At 42.5% G+C, this 21,700-nt stretch overlaps 1 protein-coding gene across 4 annotated transcripts in view; it reads right to left on the bottom strand.

Annotated features, from left to right (window-relative positions):
- The window catches only part of LOC145359003 (meiosis-specific coiled-coil domain-containing protein MEIOC-like), an 82,474-nt gene that overhangs the window by 43,038 nt on the left and 17,736 nt on the right, over nucleotides 1–21,700 (bottom strand). For 2 of the 4 annotated variants that reach the window (XM_080213364.1, XM_080213369.1), the window contains exons 2-4: nucleotides 17,375–17,503; nucleotides 9,767–9,936; nucleotides 4,622–4,723 (exon numbers count right to left, since the gene is read on the bottom strand). In XM_080213364.1, coding sequence (XP_080069490.1) covers nucleotides 4,622–4,723; nucleotides 9,767–9,915 — 251 coding nt within the window. In that variant the 5' untranslated portion in view covers nucleotides 9,916–9,936; nucleotides 17,375–17,503. The remainder of the gene's footprint in view (nucleotides 1–4,621; nucleotides 4,724–9,766; nucleotides 9,937–17,374; nucleotides 17,504–21,700) is intronic. The other 2 variants (XM_080213374.1, XM_080213381.1) reach the window with 1 other exon arrangement.

A 21,700-nucleotide genomic window follows, 5' to 3' on the forward strand; every position in this document is an offset into this window, starting at 1 on the left:
ATAATCTAATTTTGTTTGTTTTTAGTATTTAATTGAAATCTGTCTAAATTCTAAATTTCTCAGTCCAAAAATGTGCGGGTTATGTTGATTGGCCATGCTCAATTGCCCTTTAGTGTCGGGGGATAAGTAGGGTAAATATGTGGGGTTATAAGGATGAGGTCTGGGTGAGATTGTTGTCAGTGCAGGCTCAATGGGCTGAATAGCCTCCTTCTACACTGTACGAATTCTATATGATGAAGCAGGGTTTCAGGGCTTTACTGGAAAAGCAGCTGAAGTTAGCTAATTAAGGAAAACAGCTTAAACCAGTTTTTTTATAACTGAGGTCAGCTAACTCCTTACTTTGAGAAGTATATGTCAACAGACATCTCAGATTGACTTTGAATGAATTGCTGGTGTTGGGTGAGTACGGGAGTTAGATGAGAAGGGAAAGCAAGTGCTCCTTTGCTTTTGCCTTCTATAAATCTTTCACCCTACAGGAATTGGTTGTTGTCCCACTAGGGGGTAGAAGCTAGCTGTTTAGGGAGTATCTGGGAAGTGGTTAAAGTCTATTCTATTCCTCAGATTTAAAAAGAATCCAAACTGGTGGTAAGGCTAATAAATAAATTTAAAAAGTAAACTAATTAATTCAATAACATGATTTAAGTTAACAAAGACACATTAGGATGGCAGGACAGGCAATGTGTCACAGCTGCTGCATGTAGGAGATTCTAGATGCCAGAGTGATCCAGGGCAAACATGTCTGCAATAAGTGTTTGCGATTAGAACAGCTTCAGTTCAGAGTCAGTGAGCAGAATTTTACTGGTTCACCTCACCCATTGATGACGGAGTAAACTAGTAAAATTGCATAACAGCTGCGAAATTAGGATCACACCCGATTTCATGGCTCTCACAATTTTATAAGAGCCAGATTTCCGGCGAGGTTGGCCTCTCGCGGAAATGGGCAAGAGACACTATAATGGGCAAGAGACCAAAGAGGTGGATGGGGGTAAGGCAGTGGACGTGGTGTATATGGATTTTAGTAAGGCGTTTGATAAGGTTCACCATGGTAGGCTTCTGCACAAAATGCAGATGTATGGGATTGGGGGTGATCTAGGGAATTGGATCAGGAATTGGCTAGCGGATAGGAGACAGAGGGTGGTGGTTGATGGTAAATATTCATCATGGAGTTCGGTTACGAGTGGTGTGCCTCAGGGATCTGTTTTGGGGCCACTGCTGTTTGTAATTTTTATTAATGATCTGGATGAGGGTATAGTTGGGTGGATTAGTAAATTTGCTGATGACACCAAAGTCGAAGGGTGCCATAGTTTGCAGGAAGACTTAGACAGGTTGCAGAGCTGGGCCGAGAGGTGGCAGATGGAGTTTAATACGGAGAAGTGTGAGGTAATTCACTTTGGTAGGAATAACAGATGTGTCGAGTATAGGGCTAACGGGAGGACTTTGAATAGTGTGGATGAGCAGAGGGATCTAGGTGTATGTGTACATAGATCCCTGAAAGTTGGAAATCAAGTAGATAAGGTTGTTAAGAAGGCATACGGTGTCTTGGCGTTTATTGGTAGGGGGATTGAATTTAGGAGTCGCAGTGTTATGTTGCAACTGTACACGACTCTGTTGCGGCCGCACTTGGAGTACTGTGTGTAGTTCTGGTCCCCACATTACAGGAAGAATGTGGAGGCTTTGGAGAGGGTGCAGAGGAGGTTTACCAGGATGTTGCCTGGTATGGAGGGGAGGTCCTATGAGGAGAGACTGAGGGATTTGGGGTTGTTTTCGCTGGAAAGAAGGTGGGTAAGAGGGGATCTTATTGAAACGTATAAGATGATTAGAGGTTTAGATAGGGTGGATAGTAATAGCCTTTTCCCTCTGATGGAGAAGTCTAGCACGAGGGGGCATGGCTTTAAATTAAGGGGGGGTAGTTATAGGACGGATGTCAGGGGTAGGTTCTTTACCCAGAGGGTGGTGAGGGATTGGAATGCCCTGCCTGCTGCAGTTGTAAATGCGCCTAGTTTGGGGGGCGTTTAAGAGATCTGTGGATAGGTTTATGGACGAAAAGGAATTGGTTTAGGTTAGTGGGTCATTGTTTTGTAACTGGTCGGCGCAACATCGTGGGCCGAAGGGCCTGTTCTGCGCTGTAATGTTCTATGTTCTATAATACATTATTTAAATGTATTATAATATTCATTTACATGTCTTTAGTGAGCCTGGTATTCAATCCAGAAACCATTGAGGCTCCCCGGGAAAGCTGAGGGCAAGGGAGGGTGCCCCTTGGGTAGTGCCAGCTTGGCATTTTGGCACCTTGGTATTACGTGTCAGGGTGGGACCAATGAGGGAGGCTTACAGGGGACAGCCCAATCAGGGAGGAGGGAGTGCCGCTGCGCACTCTGCCTGTGGACAAATGGGGGCTGCACTGGGGCCTGTGACTGGCTGTGGACCCCTGTGATTCCAAGGGCAGTGTTCAGGTTGCCAATAGCAGCAGGGGACTGACAGCTCTGTCAAACTTCTGCTGCCACTATTGTGCATGTGCAAAAAAAAATCAGAGATAGGCACATGTGCAATGGCTCCCTCTACAGGCTGGCTGGTGAATTAAGCCAAACCCACTGCCTATAGCAGCTGGAAATGGTCTAGACCCTTTTTCTAACCAACATGAACATTGAATACAGGAGCTGGGACATCTTGTTGAAGCTGTACAAGACATTGGTAAGGCCACACTTGGAATACTATGTGCAAATCTGGTCACCCTATCATAGAAAGGATATTATTAAACTAGAAATAGTGCAGAAAAGACTTACTAGGATGCTACCAGGATTTGGATTGAGTTATAAGGAGAGGCGGAATAGATGGGACATCTTTCCTCTGGAGCATAGGAGGCTGAGGGGTGAGCTTATAGAGGCCTATAAAATAATGATGGGCGTAGACAAGATAGATAGTCAATGTTTTTTCCCGAAGATAGGGAAGTCTAAAACTAGACAGCATAGGTTTAAGGTGAGAGGAGAGAGTTACAAAAGTGTCTAGAGGGGCAATTTTTTCACACAGACGGTGTTGAGTGTCTGGAACAAGCTGCCAGAGGTAGTAGTTGAGGCAGGTACAATTTTATCTTTTAAGAAGCATTTAGATAGTTATATGAGTATGATGAGTATAGAGGGATATGGGTCAAATGCGGGCATTTGGAATTAGCTTAGGAGTTGAAAAAAGGTAGCATGGACAAGTTGGACTGAAGGGCCTGTTTCCATGCTGTATACCTCTATGACTCTACGTGCACAGGATTGGGCATGAAAACTCGCCCAAAAACACAGATCAACAACTCTCCCCTTTTCAAACTAACTTAGAATCATTCTCATAAAATTCCACCTCATGAGTTGGAGGCTTAAATGCAGACACTCTGACACATCAGAGAAAGGCCAAGTTACTTGGATACTCTGTGGCACAAGATTATCATAACTCTAAGGACAAGATCTTTTGATTTGGTCAGTGGTCAGAAACAGGAGAATGTGACTGCATGCAAAGCAGGTAAGGGAACCCAGAGGGCAGGAGCCTCAGTCTTTGCTTTCGTTCACCATTTGTGAGGTTCTTTCAGCTTGTTTGGATGAGCGTAGGGGCTGGAGGACGGATGAGGTGACCGACCATGATAAGGAAGCCATTCAGTTGAGAGGGAGCAAAAGGGAATGTAGTGGTAGTGGGGGAATTGGCACTGTTCTCTGCAGTGTGAGAATCCAGAAGGTCACATTGTCTGTCTGGTTCCAGGACGTTTGCTCAGGACTGGAGGGGAACATAGAGTGGAAGAAAGAGGATTCAGTTGGTGTGGTCAACCACATTGCTACTGGTTGGGAAGAATGACAGAATTCCTTCTCTGAAAGACATTAGTGAACCAGATAGATGCCTACAAAAAGTTTCATGATCACTGTTACGGAGATTTTTTTTTTAAAACTAGATTTTTTTAAAAATTAAATTCTAGCATCTGCCATTGTATGGTTTGAACTCATTTCTCTGGAGCATTAATTCAGAGCCTCTGTATTACTGGTCTTAGTAACATTACATCACCATCCCTTAATATATCTTGCACATATAAAGATTATCAGGTGAATCTACTATTAAAATCATTTTACAGCAACAAAGGCAAGGTCCTACAGCAACACAGCTTGCCACCATAACAGGAGTTCTAACATCATGTCATTAAGGTTACAGAATTTTATTTTATATTCACTTATGCAAACCTCTACAAGACTAGCATTTTTTTCCCTTCTCTAATTGATCTTGACAAGGTGATGGTGAGCCACCTTCTCAAATCGCTGCAGTCCATGTGTTGTAGGTACATCCGCAGTGCTGTTAGGGAGGGGTTCCAGCGACAGTGAATCTCATTACACCAATCCATGGAAATTAGGTGCACTTCAACACAAAATTAGCCATATAACTAAGGAATCTACTAAATACACTAAAGCTGCATTGATAAGATCCAGTCCAGGTGACCATTTGAGGTCACACCAAATGCAATATAATTACAACCTAAAAATACTACCATTTTCAAATGCATAACATAAACTTCAAACCTAATAACAAAGCAGCAGTAACTGCAGCAGCTGCAGCCTAAATTTCATGTGCATCCGTAAATCTATAATAAAATTTGACTCACCAATTTGAAACAGATTCTGGTTTGTCAGGTTCATCTAGTATGTTGGAGACCAATCCAAATAAATCAGGTGTATTTCCAGGATCTGATATGCTAAACTGGGATCTGAAATAAGAAGCTACAATATATTAATCTGCATATTTTTAAAATCACATTTCTATCCCCTGGCCTAGAATTTTGTATTTAAAGAAACACTGTGAGAATATCTAGGAGATCTTATAGAAACATATAAGATTATGAAGGGAATAGATAAAATAGAAGCAGGGAAGTTGTTTCCACTGGCGGGTGAAACTAGAACTTGGAGGCATGGCCTCAAAGTAAGGGGGAGCAGATTTAGGACTCAGTTGAGGAGGAACTTCTTCACACAAAGGATTGTGAATCTTTGGAATACCCTGCCCAGTGGAGCAGTTGAGGCTACCTCATTGAATGTTTTTAAGGCAAGGATAGATAAATTTTTGAACAGTAAAGGAATTAACGGTTATGGGCATGGGCGGGTAAGCGGAGCTGAATCCATGAAAAGATCAGCCATGATCTTACTGAATGGCAGAGCAGGCTCGAGGGGCCAAATGGCCTACTCCTGCTCCTATTCTTATGTTCTTATATCACGGCCTTACATTTGCAGTTTTTATTTTTGAAAAGATGATACTTCTGCAATATAGAAATATATAGAATTGGAAACTGTTCATCTCTCCTGTGCTCAAGCTTAAAAATAAACACAATTATTTCTTAAATTACTGAATACTTTCCTTTCCCAAAATCAGTCTAGTAACTTCATGAATTTGTTGAGACTATGCAACCTCATGGTCAAGCTGGACAGGGTGTTTCATGCCTTTGCTACCCTGTTTATGAAGTTATTTCTAAACTATTCATCTTTTGAGCTCAAGCATTTATCAAGAGTTAGCATGTGTCACTATGTCAAATTATTTACTTGGGTCCATTTTATCTATAACTTTTAATTTGTTAATCCAGCTTCTTTGATCTCCCATTGTAACTCAGATATGCAATCTCATTGTCAGTCTAGTTGGCCTTCACTGCATAATGTCACAACAAGGATGTCCCTTAGAAACATAGAAACTATAAGCTGCAGTAGGCCATTCAACCCTTCGAACCTGCTCCGCCATTGATTTTGATCATGACTGATCATTGAATTCAATATCTTGATTCCTTCTTTGCTCTCATATCCCTGGATCCCTTTAACCCCAACAGGTATATCTAAATTCTTCTTGACATCACACAGCGTTTTAGCCTCAACTACATTCTGTGGTAGTGAATTCCACATATTCACCACCGTCTGGGTGAAGAAATTTCTTCTCATCTCAATTCTAAAAGGTTTACCCCTTATCCTGAAACTATGACCCCTAGAATTGGTCTTCCCGATCATTAGGAACATTGTTTCTGAATCTACCCTGTCTAACCCTGTTAGAATTTTATAAGCTTCTATGAGATCCCCTCTCACTCTTCTAAACTCCAGTGAATATAATCGTAACCGAATTAGTCGCTCCTCATATGACAGGCCTGCAATTCCAGGAATCAGCCTGGTAAGCCTTCGTTGCACTCCCTCTATAGCAAGGACATCCTTCCTCAGATAAGGACACCAAAACTGCACACAATACTCTCATCTGCAGTATCATGTGGTTGTACATTTGTCCCTCTTGTAGGGCCATTTCAATGCTCTATACAAATTCACTGTTCTCCTCTAGGACTGGATATAGATGTTCTAAATTAATGTTTTGGGATTTAGTTTTGGATTTGCAAAACGTAAAAATCAGGAAAAGTTAAAAGTCAATCAGAAGAAAATAAGAGTCATAGAGATTTACAACATGGAAACAAGCCCTTCAGCCCAACATTTCCCCATGCCGCCCCTTTTTTCAACCCACAAGCTACTCCCAATTGCCCATATGTGGACCATATCCCTCTATACCCATCTTACCCATGTAACTGGCTTAAACGGGGAGAGATACAAAAGTGTCCAGAGGGGCAATTTTTTTACACAGGGTGGTGAGCGTCTGGAACAAGCTGCTAGAAGTAGTAGTTGAGGTGGGTACAATTTTGTCTTTTAACAAGCATTTAGATAGGTATGGTGGGTACAGAGGGATATGGGCCAAATGCAGGCAATTGGGATTAGCTTAGGGGTTTAAAAAAAAGGGCGGCATGGACAAGTTGGGCCGAAGGGCCTGTTTCCATTCTGTAAACCTCTGACTCTAACAGAGTCGTAACACAAACCAGTTTCGGACCACTTCTGCACACTTAATTACCCACAGAAATTTGATCTGGCCACCGTTGCAATTCATCCTGTGTGAAAAAATTGCCCCTCTGGACACTCTTGTATCTCTCCCCTCTCACCTTAAACCTATGCCCCCTAGTTTTAGATTCCTCTACCTTTGGGAAAAGATATTGACTATCTAGCTGATCTATGCCCCTCATTACCTTATAGACCTCTATAACCCCTAAGCCTACTGTGCTCCCGAAAAAAAGTCCCAGTTTGTCCAGCCTCTCCTTATAACTCAAACCACAAAGTTCCGATAGCATCCCAGTAATTTTTTTCTGCACTCTTTCTAGTTTAATAATATCCTTTCTTCAACAGGGTGACCAGAACTGTACACAGTCTTCCAAGTGTGGCTGTACCAATGTCTTGTACAACTTCAACAAGACATTCCAACTCTTATATTCAATATTCTGACCAATGAAACCAAGCATGCCAAATGCCTTCTTCACCACTCTGTCCACCTGTGACTCCACTTTCAAAGAGCTATGAACCTGTACCCTTAGATGTCTTTGTTCTATAACTCTTCACAATGCCCTACTATTAACTGAGTAAATCCTACCCTGGTTTGATTGACCAAAATGCATCACCTCACATTTATCTAAATTAAACTCCATCTGCCATTCGTTGTCCCACTAACCCAATTGATCAAGATACCATTGCAATCCAAGATAACCTTCTTCACGATCCACTATGCCAATAATCTTGGTGTCATCTGCAAACTTATTAACCATGCCTACTAAATTCCCATACAAATCATTAAAATAAATGACAAATAACAGTGGACCCAGCACCAATCCCTGAGGCACACCACTGGTCACAGTCTCCAGTTTGAAAAATGACCCTCTATGACCACCCTTTGTCTTCTGTCATCAAACCAATTTTGTATCAATTTGGCTACCTCACCCTGGATCCTGTGAGATTTAACCTTATGCAACAACCTACCGTGTGGTACCTTGTCAAAGGCCTTCACTGGAAAATAGACGAATAATTGTAGTAATTTAAGAGATATGTACAGTATGATATCAATTCATTTTCAGTGCATTATCTGAGAGTTAAAAATCAGAAGTATGATGCCAGGATTTTTAACTATGACATCTCTTTCTTGAAAAACGACATAATAATGTACCTATCCACATCAATGGGGAGAAAGTTGGAAGGGTGGAGAGCTTCAAGTTTTTAGGTGTCCAGATCACCAACAACCGTCCTGGTCCCCATTATAGTTACATGGGTAAGATGGGTATATGGATATGGGCCAAATGCAAGCAATTGGGATTAGCTTAGGGGCTTAAAAAAAAGTGCGGTATGGACAAGTTGGGCTGAAGGGCCTCTTTCCATGCTGTAAACCTCGATGACTCTAAAAAAGCCCATCAATGCCTCTACTTTCTCAGAAGACTAAGGAAATTTGGCATGTTAGCTATGACTCTCACCAACTTTTATAGATGAAAGCTTTCTTTCTGGTTGTATCACAGCTTGGTATGGCTCCTGCTCTGCCCAAGACTGCAAGGAACTACAAAAGGTCGTGAATATAGCCCAATCCAAGATGCAAACCAGCCTCCCATCGACTGACTCTGTCTACACTTCCTGTTGCCTCGGCAAAGCAGCCAACATAATTAAGGACCCCATGCACCCTGGACATATTCTCTTCCACCACCTTCCTTCAGGAAAAAGATACAAAAGTCTGAGGTCACATACCAACTGACTCAAAGACAGCTTCTTCACTGCTGCTGTCAGACTTCTGAATGGACTTATCTTGCATTAAGTTGATCATTCTCTATACACTAGCTATGACTGTAAACACTACATTCTGCACTCTTTCGCTTCCTTCTCTATGAACGGTATGCTTGTCTGTATAGCATGCAAGAAACAATACTTCTCACTGTACGTTAATACATGGGACAATAATAAATCGAATCAAAATAAAAAAACTCTCATTTAAAAGGCCCATTATTACAACTCAAACATTTCAAAGCATTTCACAAAGAAATAACACGTACTGCGTTTCAAAACAATTTAAGCAAAGTGAAAGCCACTTTATATACAGTAAAATCATACTAAAGGGAATTAACAATTAATCTGCTTATAAGTGGGACTGATTTCAACTCATGTTTCAGAAAGGCCAGCATCTAATTCATTGCACTTCCCAGTTCCTATTTGTGCTCATCAATATTAGTAACGCTGTCTGCATCTAGCTTTCCTAGGTCAGGTATATTACAGTTACATATAAAGGCATGGTGGCACAGTGGTTACCGCTGCTGCCTCACGATGCCAGGGACCTGGGTTCGATTCCCAGCTCGGGTCACTGTCTGTGCAGAGTCTGCACGTTCTCCCCATGTCTGCTGGGGTTTCCAACTGGTGTTCCGATTTCCTCCCACAGTCCAAAGTTGTGCAGGTTAGGTGAACTGGCCATGCTAAATTCTCCCTCAGTATACCTGAAGAGGCACCAGAGTATGATGACTAGCAGATTTTCAAAGTAACTCCACTGTAGTGTTAATGTAAGCCTATTTGTGACTAATAAATAAACTTTACTTTAAAGTTGCCATAGTTGCAGATGACCACAGAGTGCCTTTCCCTTTGACAGGGAGAGCTGACTGGTGGTGATTTAACCTGAGGATCACTACAAAACAGCAAACTAGTACACCAAGCCAAATGCCTCAGATCCCAATTCAGAAGAACATCCCTACTACAATGGTGTAACATAACATAGTCCCCATCATTTTTTAAATCATTCAAGGACACTTTCCAACTAAACTCCAAATGTGATATGTTATGATACTGTACATTGGAACTGAATTGATCCTAGCTAGAATGCACTTCACATCACAACACCATCTAAACTGACTTGAAACTCAGTGGTCCCTGCAGACTTCAGTGAAATACTTTACCTCTGTTTAGGGCCATCATGAAAAGTAACTGGAGGTACAGTATCATCAGTAAACACAGACCAATGGCTGTATAAGACAGCTGGATCCACAGAAGGCGTAGAATTGCTGATGCCACTTAACAGAGAAGTTGAGAAAAGCTGCTGTTCCATGTTACCTTCTTACTAATTTACCTGTTGAGTGATTATAAATGTAAGAAATTTTTGTGTTAACCAGCTGCAACACATATAAAACACTGACTCATTACAAATATTAAATATAAGATGTGCAATCATCAAATATATCTTCATGCAAATTGTACAGATAAATTTGAAAATGGAACAAACACAGATAATCCCACAATCTTCAACCAATTCACAATTGTAATGAAGGAAAATAGAACAAACTCAAAGCAATAGGGTAAAGTTAAAAGTCACTTTGATATCTACAAATATGAGAACTTCTTTGCATTGAAATCCTGAGTGGTCAAGGCAGTGAATAAAATAAAATGGTTGATCGTTCTTTTGCCATAACTTGTAAATGCTATGTTTCAACACAGGGCAGCCAAGAAATTCAACATTCCCATTTTACAGATTCTAACACCACCCCTCCCTCAAAGAACATAAGAACATAAGAAATAGGAGCAGGAGTAGGCCACCTAGCCCCTGCCCTGCCATTCAACAAGATCATGGCTGATCCGAAGTGGCTCAGTTCCACTTTCCCGCTTTCTCCCCATAACCCTTAATCCCCTTGCTTACCAAAAACCTATCTACCCGCGTCTTAAATATATTTAGCGAGGTAGCCTCAACCACTTCAACGGGCAGAGAATTCCAGAGATTCACCACCCTTTGAGTGAAGAAGTTCCTCCTCAGCTGCATTCTAAACTGCACCCCCCCCCCCCCATAATCTTGAGGCTGTGCCCTCTAGTCCTGCTGTCCTTTCTGAGCGGGAAGAACCTCTCCACCTCTACCCTACCCATCCCTTTCATCATCTTATACGTCTCAATGAGATCTCCCCTCATCCTTCTAAAATCTAACGAGTACAAGCCCAATCTATTCAGCCTCTCCTCATAGCTCAACCCCCTCAACTCCGGTATCAGCCTAGTGAACCTCCTCTGCACTCCCTCCAAGGCCAAAATATCCTTGCGCAGGTGCGGCGACCAAAACTGCACACAGTACTCCAGCTGCGGCCTCACCAGTGCCCTACACAGCTGCAGCAAGACCTCCCTACTTTTATATTCAATCCTCCTCGCTATGAAGGGCAGCATCCCATTTGCCTTCCTGACCACCTGCTGCACCTGTAGGCTGGGTTTTTGCGACTCATGCACAAGGACCCCCAGGTCCCTCTGCTCCGTAGCATGCTGCAGCTTTTCACCCAGCAAGTAGTAGTCCTTCCTACCGTTATTCCTACCAAAGTGGATAACCTCACACTTGCCAACATTGTATTCCATCTGCCAGGTCCTCGCTCACTCGCTCAGCCTATCTAGATCCCTCTGCAGACTTTCCACATCCTCCGCACAATTTGCCGTTCCACTTATCTCTGTGTCATCAGCAAATTTCGACACCTTACACTCGGTTCCCTCCTCCAGATCATCTATATAAATGGTAAATAGCTGAGGCCCCAGCACCGATCCCTGGGGCACTCCACTAGTCACCAACCGCCAATCCGAATAGCACCCATTGACACCCACTCTCTGCCTCCTACTTGACAACCAATCCCCTATCCACGCTAACACCCTACCCCCAACTCCATGCCCCCTAACCCTCTGTAACAAACTTTTGTGCAGCACCTTATCAAACGCCTTCTGAAAATCGAGAAACACCACATCCACCGGTTCCCCTCTATTCACCGCACTAGGCACATCCTCAGAGAATTCCAATAAATTTGTCAGACATGACTTCCCCTTAACGAAACCGTGCTGCGTCTGCTCTATCAAACAATTCTCCTCAAGGTGCCTCGCTATTTTCTCCTTGATTACGGATTCAAGCATTTTTCCTACGACAGACGTTAAACTAACCGGCCTATAATTCCCTGCCTTTTGCCTGCTACCCTTTTTAAACAGTGGCGTAACATTAGCCGTTTTCCAATCTTCCCCGGAATCCAGCGAGGTTTGGAAAATAATCACCAAGGCATCCACTATCACCTCCGCCATTTCCTTCAGAACCCTTGGATGCATTCCATCTGGTCCTGGGGACTTGTCCACCATCAGTCCCTCCAGTCTGTCGAGCACTGCCTCTCTAGTAACAATGATCTCAATCAGGCCCTCCATTCCTACCATCTTTCCATCGTTAACACCCGGCAAACTATTTGCGTCCTCCTCCGTGAAGACCAAAGCAAAAAAGTTATTCAAGGCCTCAGCCATTTCTTCATCCCCCACCACTAAATCCTCCCTCTCATCCTCTAAGGGTCCAACGTTCACCCTAGCCAGCCTCTTCCTTTTTATATATTTATAAAAACTCTTACTATCCTTTTTTACATTTAGCGCTAGCCTAGCTTCATAGTTTATCCTTCCTTTCTTAATCAACTTCTTCGTCATTCTTTGTTGATATTTAAACCTCTCCCAATCCTCTTCTCGCCCACTACTCTTAGCCACTCTAAACGCATCAGCTTTTAACTTAATACTCTCCTTTATCTCCTTCATCATCCATGGCTGATTATCTCTCCTCCTACGATCCTTATTAACCATCGGAATAAATTTCTGCTGAGCACCAAGAAAGATCTCCTTAAAGATCCTCCACTGTTCCTCAGCAGACCTACCTCCCAATCTGCTCCCCCAATCTACATTCGCCAATTCCTCTCTCATCTTATTGTACTCCCCTCTGTTCAAACAAAGGACACGGGTCCGGGATCCTACTTTCTCCTCCTCCATCTGCATCAGAAACTCCACCATACAATGATCACTCTTCCCAAGAGGATCCTTCACCACAAGGTCCCTAATTCTACCTGCCTCATTACATAACACCAGATCTAAGATAGCTCGCTCCCTTGTCGGCTCCAACACACACTGTTCAAGGAAACTATTCCGGCAGCATTCCAAGAACTCATCCTCAAGCCCACCACGTCCAACATGGGTCGGCCAATCAAAGCAAATAAGTCAAAAACTTTTTTACTAAAACAATGCTTTAAAACAAAAAGCTCATTGTTATTTAATATTACTATACAACTACCAAAGATTGCAATGAAAATTTGAAGTCTGTTGCTTCAGAGATATGGAATTCTACCGTGCCAAAGGGGGCCATTTGATCCATCAAGTCTGCACCAATCCCAGTCAGGCCCTAATCCCTAACACCATGCATTTCCGTGGTTAGTCCCCCTGACATTAGGGGCAATTTAGCTCAACCAATCTACCTAACCCACACATCTTTGGATTGTGGGAGGAAACCAAGCACCCGGAGGAAACCCACACAGACACAGGGAGAATATGCAAATTCCACACAGAAGTGACCCAAGCCAGGAATTGAGCCTGGGTCCCTGGTGCTGTGAGGCAGCAGTGCTAACCACTGTGCCACCATGCCTCCCCAAATTTAGCATGCTTGGTTTTATTGGTCAGGACATTGAATACAGGAGTTGGGACGTCTTGTTGAAGTTGTACAAGATATTGGTAAGGCCACACTTGGAATATTGTGTACCGTTCTAGTCACCCTACTATAGAAAGGACATTATTAAACTAGAAAGAATGCAGAAAAGGTTTACTAGAATGCTACCAGAACTTGATGGTTTGAGTTATAAGGAAGGGCTGGATAGGCTGGGACTTTTTTCTCTGGAGCGTAGAAGGCTGAGAGGTGATCTTATAGAGGTCTATAAAATAATGAGAGGCAGAGATCAACTAGATAGTCAATACCTTTTCCCAAAGGTAAGGGAGTCTAAAACTAGAAGGCATAGGTTTAAGGTGAGAGCGGAGAGATACAAAAGGGTACAGAGGGGCAATTTTTTCATATAGAGGATGGTGAATGTCTGGAACAACCTGCCAAAGTTAGTTGTAGAAGCGGATACAATTTTGTCTTTTAAAAAGCATTCTATAATTCCTTGATGTTTTAATATGAACTTAACATTTGTGAAGGGAAAATCTGGACCAGAGCAGCAAACAGAATGTTCGCTGCCACAAAAGCACTGCAACTTCCAGCAACTGCACTTATGCCGAAACTGAAAGTGGTGATGACCTTAACAGGCTCCAGAGGAACACACACTAATGGTCCTGCCATTCTGATTCTTAAGGCAACAGAGAACAGTAATGCATGAATTTTGGCTATTGTCCACAGCTTACACAAATTTTGTATGCAAGGTGTTAGGGCTGGTAATCACAGACACAAAGTTTTGCAGTCTGATTTTAAATGGGAAAGGAGATGGGGAGGGGATGTTGAACATCCTATTTTGAGATCTATTAACCTCCAACTAATTACAACCTGGTCCCTTTTGACAAAGCGCATTGCTAAGCCCAAATCTGTCTCTGTCTGGATCTGCCCCTCAAGCCACCCGACAGTGACAGTGGGACATGTAAAAAAAATCTTAAAAAGTAATTCATATATTACTTTCTCCTAAAATTAAAAAAGTGACTTAATTACAAGCTAAGTATCAATCATCCAGACCCTTTAAAGTATCAATAACACCCTTGAAAAAACTTAAAATTGAGTAAACGAATATTAAAACAACATTTTGTCTGGGATACAGCTGTTTCAACAAGCTCAATGGATTTCTGTGCATGCATGCTGAACCACGCTTCATTATGTATGCTTGGCTGACAGCCCAGGCAACTATACTCATTGGGGTAGATGGACTTGGGCTTGGCACTCGGGATATGATGAGGACCTTTTAGACTTGCCTTTAAAAGGCCCCCCTCACGCAGACAAAGGTCAACGAGGGGCTGCGAATGTGCATGCATGTGGAAGCAAACCCCGAAAGACAAGGGGTTTCAGCAAAGCCAGGGGCCAGAGAGAATTGTTTCACAACATCCTTGTTGCTCCTCCAATCAAGGTTCTATCTCACCCATGTTCACTGCTCCAGCTCCTCTAATCACAGATTCCCTCTTTTGTTGCTCGTCCAGAGACAGAGGGCAGTATTATTCCGGCACATCCGCCCGAGGTTTGCACAATCCTGCCTGAGGCCAATGGAGAATGCCATTCTCCAAACCTCGCCTGTCCCTGGAATCGGGGCTGAGATGCTGATAAAATTCTAGCCAGAATCTATGTTTGGAGGAGCTACAAGGGCTGAGAGGGGGAACCAAAACTGGAGGAGATGGAGCAGTGAGAGGCATGGGAAAAACTGGGGAATTTAAATCAAATAAAATGCTGTAAATTGATGACTGTAAGAGAACATAAGAACATAAGAAATAGGAGCAGGAGTAGACCATCTAGCCCTTCGAGCCTGCCCCGCCATTCAATAAGATCATGGCTGATCTGAAGTGGATCAGTTCCACTTTCCTGCTTTCTCCCCATAACCCTTAATTCCCCTGCCTATCAAAAACCTATCTACCAGTGACTTAAATATATATAGCGAGGTAGCCTCTACCACTTCAACAGGCAGAGAATTCCACAGATTCACCACCCTTTGAGTCAAGAAGTTCCTCCTCAACTCTGATCTAAACTGCACCCCCCTCCTTATCTTGAGGCTGTGCCCTCTAGTCCTGCTATCCTTTCTAAGCAGGAAGAATCTCTCTACCTCTGCCCTATCCATCCCCTTCATTATCTTATAGGTCTCTATAAGATCCCCTCTCATCCTTCTAAATTCCGAGTACAGACCTAGTCTATTTAGTCTCTCTTCATAGTCTAACCACCTCATCTCCAGTATCAGCCTAGTGAACCTCCTCTGCACTTCCTCCAAGGCCAAATATCCTTCCGCAAGTGCGGCGACCAAACTGCACACAGTACGCCAGCTGCGGCCTTACCAGTGCCCTGTACAGTTGCAGCAAGACCTCCCTGCTTTTATATTCTATCCCCCTCGCTATAAAGGCCAACATTCCATTTGCCTTCTTGATCACCTGCTGCACCTGCAGACTGGGTTTTTGCAACTTGTGCACAAGGACCCCCAGGTCCCTCTGTGCCGTAGCATGCTGCAGCTTTTCGCCTTTTAAATAATAATCCCTCCTACTATTATTTCTGCCAAAGTGGATAACCTCACACTTGCTAACATTATACTCCACGGCCAGGTCCTCACCCACTTGCTCAGCCTATCCAGATCTCTCTGCATACTTTCCACACCCTCCACGCAATTTGCTTTACCACTCAAGAGAGATGGAAACAACTTTCTTCAGAGCAACACTTCAGAATTTGGGAGTCAATGGATATTTGACACAATTTTTCTCTCTCTGGGATTATTTATATTTAATAATCCTTTTTGTTGTATATTTTCATGGGGGGCATATATAGGAGAGGGATGGCCATTTCTGGCAGCCACCTAGGAGGATGTACTGAGTTGAGTCTTTTTTATTATTATTAAACAATATCCCCTCTACCTCTCCATCAGACTGCAAAAATTAAAAAGCACTTAGATAGTTACATGGATGTGATGGGGATATGGGCCAAATGTGGGCAATTGGGACTAGCTTAGGGGTTTTAAAAAAAGGGCGACATGGACATGTTGAGCTGAAGGGCCTGGTTCCATGCTGTAAACCTCCACTATGACTATGATTCTTAGTTATAAAAGTTTTCCTATTTTAATATTAAAAATAATTAGGATCTTGGCATCACCATTGGCAGATCCGGAGGGCATCCAGATAATGGTGGATTCAGTGCAGGTAAAGTAACTTCGGCTATCCAGATAGAGAGAGAGAAAGAGGGAAACAGAGACAGGCACCAGGCAATTTGTTCACTTTCATGCTTATTTGTGTTTTTGATCTCTATCTTTATTTTTTCCTTCTAAAGTTCTCCTTCTGGGCCTGGTTTTCAAGTTTCTAAACTTGGGTTATTTAGCCACCTTGGCTTGGTAGCACAATGGTTAGCACTGCTGCCTCACAGCACCAGGGACCTGGGTTTGATTCCCAGCTTGGGTCACTGTCTGCACATTCTCCCCGTGTCTGCATGGGTTTCCTCTGAGTGCTCGGGTTTCCTCCCACGGTCTGCAAGACGTACATTGACCCGAATGGGTGCCGGAGTGTGGCAACCAGGGAAGTTTCACAGTAATGTCATTGCAGTGTTAATGTAAACCTTACTTGTGACTAATAAATAAACTTTAACTTTACTGTAAGAACAACAAACTAAACAAAAATGAAAAAGGTTAAATCCATTCCAATGAGTTTTTTTCACCTTTTACACTGCTTAAATAAATCATTTAGTGAGGAAAGTTTAAGGTAGATAGAGATAGCGTAGAAATAACTATTGTAGAGGAAATCTAGTTTATTTTTCATTCCCCTTAGAGATTTTTAAGGGTCACTTGTTGTGAGAAAAAGTTGTGAGTCTACTTAATTCAGAAGAGCCCAAAATTCTAGGCCTTGAATTTCCTTTAATATCAGCCACTGAATGAAATTTGTAATATTTCCCACATATATACTATACAACTAAAAGAAAGTATTTTTTTTCCTCAATATGAAAGGCAACAAATGCTAATTAAGTTAATTCTCTTGTTATCCAACATTCTTACCTTATAGCCAATGTAAACATCAAAATGGCTTTAAAAATGCAAAATCATGGTTTACCTTACCTGTGATTAATGATAACCGAAGGGGGAAGCTGAACTGACCAACTTCTTGCAGAGAAATTCAGATCCCTGTTCCACATCAGTACCATTGCATTTGACATAAGGAATTACAAATTTTGAAGTGGGCTCAGGCTAGAAATAAAAAGTTAAATTTGTTTTGAAAACAAAGTAGTATTGATTAATTTTATGATCTAAAATGCCATTAACTTTTACTTTTGAAGTTCAGGTGAGTACTGGATATTAACAATTTTTAAATTTCAAGTATTTATAATCAGAACTAATTTTACAACATTTAGTATAGTAGCTCAGTTTAATAAATTATTACTTGCAGAAAATCAGATTAAGCAGATTCTTCAATAAAATTCCCAGCAGTAATGAAGAAAAATTAAATCTTCAGCAACTTACTTATTACTGTGTATCAATTTTGGAACGATGCCAAAAAGATCCAGTGAATTTTGGATGCCATATTAAACTAAAGAATGTACATCCATGGTTCAATATTGTTAAGTACCAATTATCAATTTTAGTATCAAGTTCCAATTATTAGTTTTTTCTATTATAACTAACAATGTGAGCTTTGCTTTGCATTTATTTGGGTGTCTAATTTTCAAACTTCGCCAAAAGCTTAATATTCAATGAATTCACAGAATCAGAGAAATAATGGCACAGAAGGAGACATTCAAACCATCCAGCAAAAATTTCCTAGCCTAATCCCACCTTCCAGCTCTTGGTCAATTATCTTGTAGGCCAAGACACATCAAGAGCATCTCCAAGTACTTTTTAATGCCTCTATCATCCTTTCAGAAAGTGAGTATTAGAATCCCACCAATCTCAAGAGTGAAAAGAAATCCTGCTTAATTTCCCTTTAATCTTAAACAATGTTCCCTTGCTATTGACATAAGAACATAAGAAATAGGAGCAGGAGTAGGCCATCTAGCCCTTCGAGCCTGCCCCGCCATTCAATAAGATCATGGCTAATCTGTCGTGGCTCAGTTCCACTTTCCCGCCCTCTCCCCATAACCCTTAATCCCTTTGCTTATCAAAAACCCATCAACCTGCGTCTTAAAAATATTTAGCGAGGCAGCCTCCACCACTTCAACGGGCAGAGAATTCCAGAGATTCACCACCCTTTGAGTGAAGAAGTTCCTCCTCAACTCCGTTCTAAACCGCCCCCCCTTTATCTTGAGGCTGTGCCCCCTTGTCCTACTGTCCTTTCTGAGCAGGAAGAGTCTCTCCACCTCTATCCTATCCATCCCATTCATCATCTTATACGTCTCAATGAGATCTCCCCTCATTCTTCTAAACTCTAACGAGTACAAGTCTAGTTTATTCAGCCTCTCCTCATAGCTCAACCTCCTCAACTCCGGCATCAGCCTAGTAAACCTCCTCTGCTCTCCCTCCAAGGCCAAAATATCCTTGCGTAAGTGCGGCGACCAAAACTGCACACAGTACTCCAGCTGCGGCCTCACCAGTGCCCTATACAGCTGCAGCAAGACCTCCCTACTTTTATATTCAATCCCCCTCACTATGAAGGCCAGCATCCCATTAGCCTTCCTGACTACCTGCTGCACCTGCAGGCTGGGTTTTTGCGACTCATGCACAAGGACCCCGAGGTCCCTCTGCACCGTCGCATGCTGCAGTTTTTCGCCACGTAAATAATAGTCCTTCCTACCGTTATTCCTACCAAAGTGGACCACCTCGCACTTGCCAACATTAAATTCCATTTGTCAGTTCCTGGCCCATTCGCCCAGCCTATCTAGATCCTTCTGCAGACTCTCCACACCCTCTGCGCAATTTGCCGTTCCACCAATCTTGGTGTCATCAGCAAATTTCGACACCATACACTCGGTTCCCTCCTCCAGATCATCTATATAAATGGTAAATAGCTGAGGCCCCAGCACCGACCCCTGGGGCACTCCACCAACCGCCAATCCGAATAGCACCCATTGACCCCCACTCTTTGCCTCCTATTTGACCTAAGGAAAATAATTATTTCCCCTCCCCCATTCTATCAAGGCATGATTTTATTCACCTTATTTATATCTCCCCCTAGCCTCCTCGGTTTCAAAGGAAACTACCTATCTGATCTTTCCTCATAGCTACAATTTCAGAGTCCTGGCAACACCCATCTAAATCTCTTTGATACAATATTGCATCCTCCCTGTAATATACTATCTTAAAACTGTACACAGCAGTCTAATGGTGGCTAACTTTTTGTTTAACACAGCTCTAGCATAACCTCTCTGTTATTTAATTTAAGTCTAAATCATTCATATATACCAGCAAAAAACAAGGAAAAAAGTACGAAGCACTGCAGAACCCCACTGGAAACAGCCTTCCAGTCGCACAACACACCCAACCGTTATCCTTTATTTCCTACCACTGAGCCAATTTGGATCCAACTAGTCACTTTCCCGTGGAACTCATGGACTCTAACTTGTTTTACCAGCCTGCCATATTGGCCTTGCAAAGCTCTAGCTAAAATCTGTACAACCTAATTCAAATGTGCTACCCACATCAACTGTTACCTACTCAAAAACTTCAATTAGTTTAATCAGACAAGACCTTCCCGAAACAAATCCATTGCTATTTAAAATGATGATTAATAATGTTGTTGTTAAGAAGGCATACAGTGTCTTGGCGTTTATTGGTAGGGGGATTGAATTTAGGAGTCGTAGCGTTATATTGCAACTGTACACAACTCTGGTGCGGCCGCACTTGGAGTATTGTGTGCAGTTCTGGTCCCCACATTACAGGAAGGATGTGGAGGCTTTGGAGACGGTGCAGAGGAGGTTTACCAGGATGTTGCCTGGTATGGAGGGGAGATCCTATGAGGAGAGGCTGAGGGATTTGGGGTTGTTTTCGCTGGAAAGAAGGCGGCTAAGAGGGGATCTTATTGAAACATATAAGATGATTAGAGGTTTAGATAGGGTGGATAGTGATAGCCTTTTTCCTCTGATGGAAAAATCTAGCACGAGGGGGCATGGCTTTAAACTAAGGGGGGGTAGTTATAGGACAGATGTCAGGGGTAGGTTCTTTACCCAGAGGGTGGTGAGGGATTGGAATGCCCTGCCTGCTGCAGTTGTAAATGTGCCTAGTTTGGGGGCGTTTAAGAGGTCTGTGGACAGGTTTATGGACGAAAAGGGATTGGTTTAGGTTAGTGGGTCATTGTTGTTTTTTTTAACTGGTCGGCGCAACATCGTGGGCCGAAGGGCCTGTTCTGCGCTGTAATGTTCTATGTTCTAATATCCCTCAGAATGTTTCCAATAATTTTCCCACAGCTGAACTTATGTAGACTAGCCTGTTATTATTTGGTTTACCATTCTCTCCTCTTCCAAGCAAAGATACAATATTTAACAATCCTCCTGCCTAGAGAATAATGACCAGAAAAATCAATATTCCCAGAAACCCATGACAGGTTGTGGTATGGATTAGTTTGAGGCATAAATAACTTAAAATGTACAAACAAAAATGATTGGCGAAGGATAAGATTTCCTGACAGAAAGCCATGGAAATAGGTGGATTTGATTTGAGTTATTGTCACATGTGTTGGGAAACAGTGAAAAGTACTCTTTCTTGCCTGTTTTTTCAGACAAAACATACCATTCATAGAGTGCATAGACGAGAAAAGAATAGGGTGCAGAATCATGTTGCAGTCACAGCTAGATTATAGACAAAGATCAGCTTAATAGATGGTAAGTCCATTCAAAAATCTGATGGCAACAGGGAAGAAACCACTCCTGAGTTGGTTGGTACATGCTCTCAGACTTTTGTATCTTTTCCCCGATGGAAGGAGGTGGAAGACCATCCACGATGTGTGAGGTCCTTAATTATGTTGGCTGCTTTTCCAAGGCAGTGGGAAGTATAGACAGAGTCAATGGATGGTTTGCGTGATGGACTGGGCTATGTTCACGATCCTTTGCATTTTCTTGTAGTCTTGGTCAGAGCAGGAGCCACACAAAGCTGTGATACATCTGGAAAGGATGCATTCTATGATGCATTGTAAAAATTGGTGAGAGTTGCAATGGACATGCCGAATTTCCTTAGCTTCCTGAGAAATTAGAGGTATTGGTGGCTTTCTTACCTATATCCTCTGTGTGAAGGGACCAGGACATGTTATTAGTGATCTGGATACCTAGAAACTTGAAACACCCGACCATTTTCACTTCTCATCTATTGATATAGACAGGGGCATGTCCTGCATCATGCTTCCTACTATCCTCTTTAGGGGCAGGTGTGACCTGTACAGTAAAGACGGGTGGCACTTAAATCCCAGGGGGACTAATATCTTGGTGGGAAGACTGGCTAAGGCTACCGGGGGGACTTTAA

This window comes from Carcharhinus amblyrhynchos, chromosome 2 (assembly GCF_965287045.1).
Source record: "Carcharhinus amblyrhynchos chromosome 2, sCarAmb.v2.hapA, whole genome shotgun sequence".
In the NCBI taxonomy this organism is placed as follows: domain Eukaryota; kingdom Metazoa; phylum Chordata; class Chondrichthyes; order Carcharhiniformes; family Carcharhinidae; genus Carcharhinus; species Carcharhinus amblyrhynchos.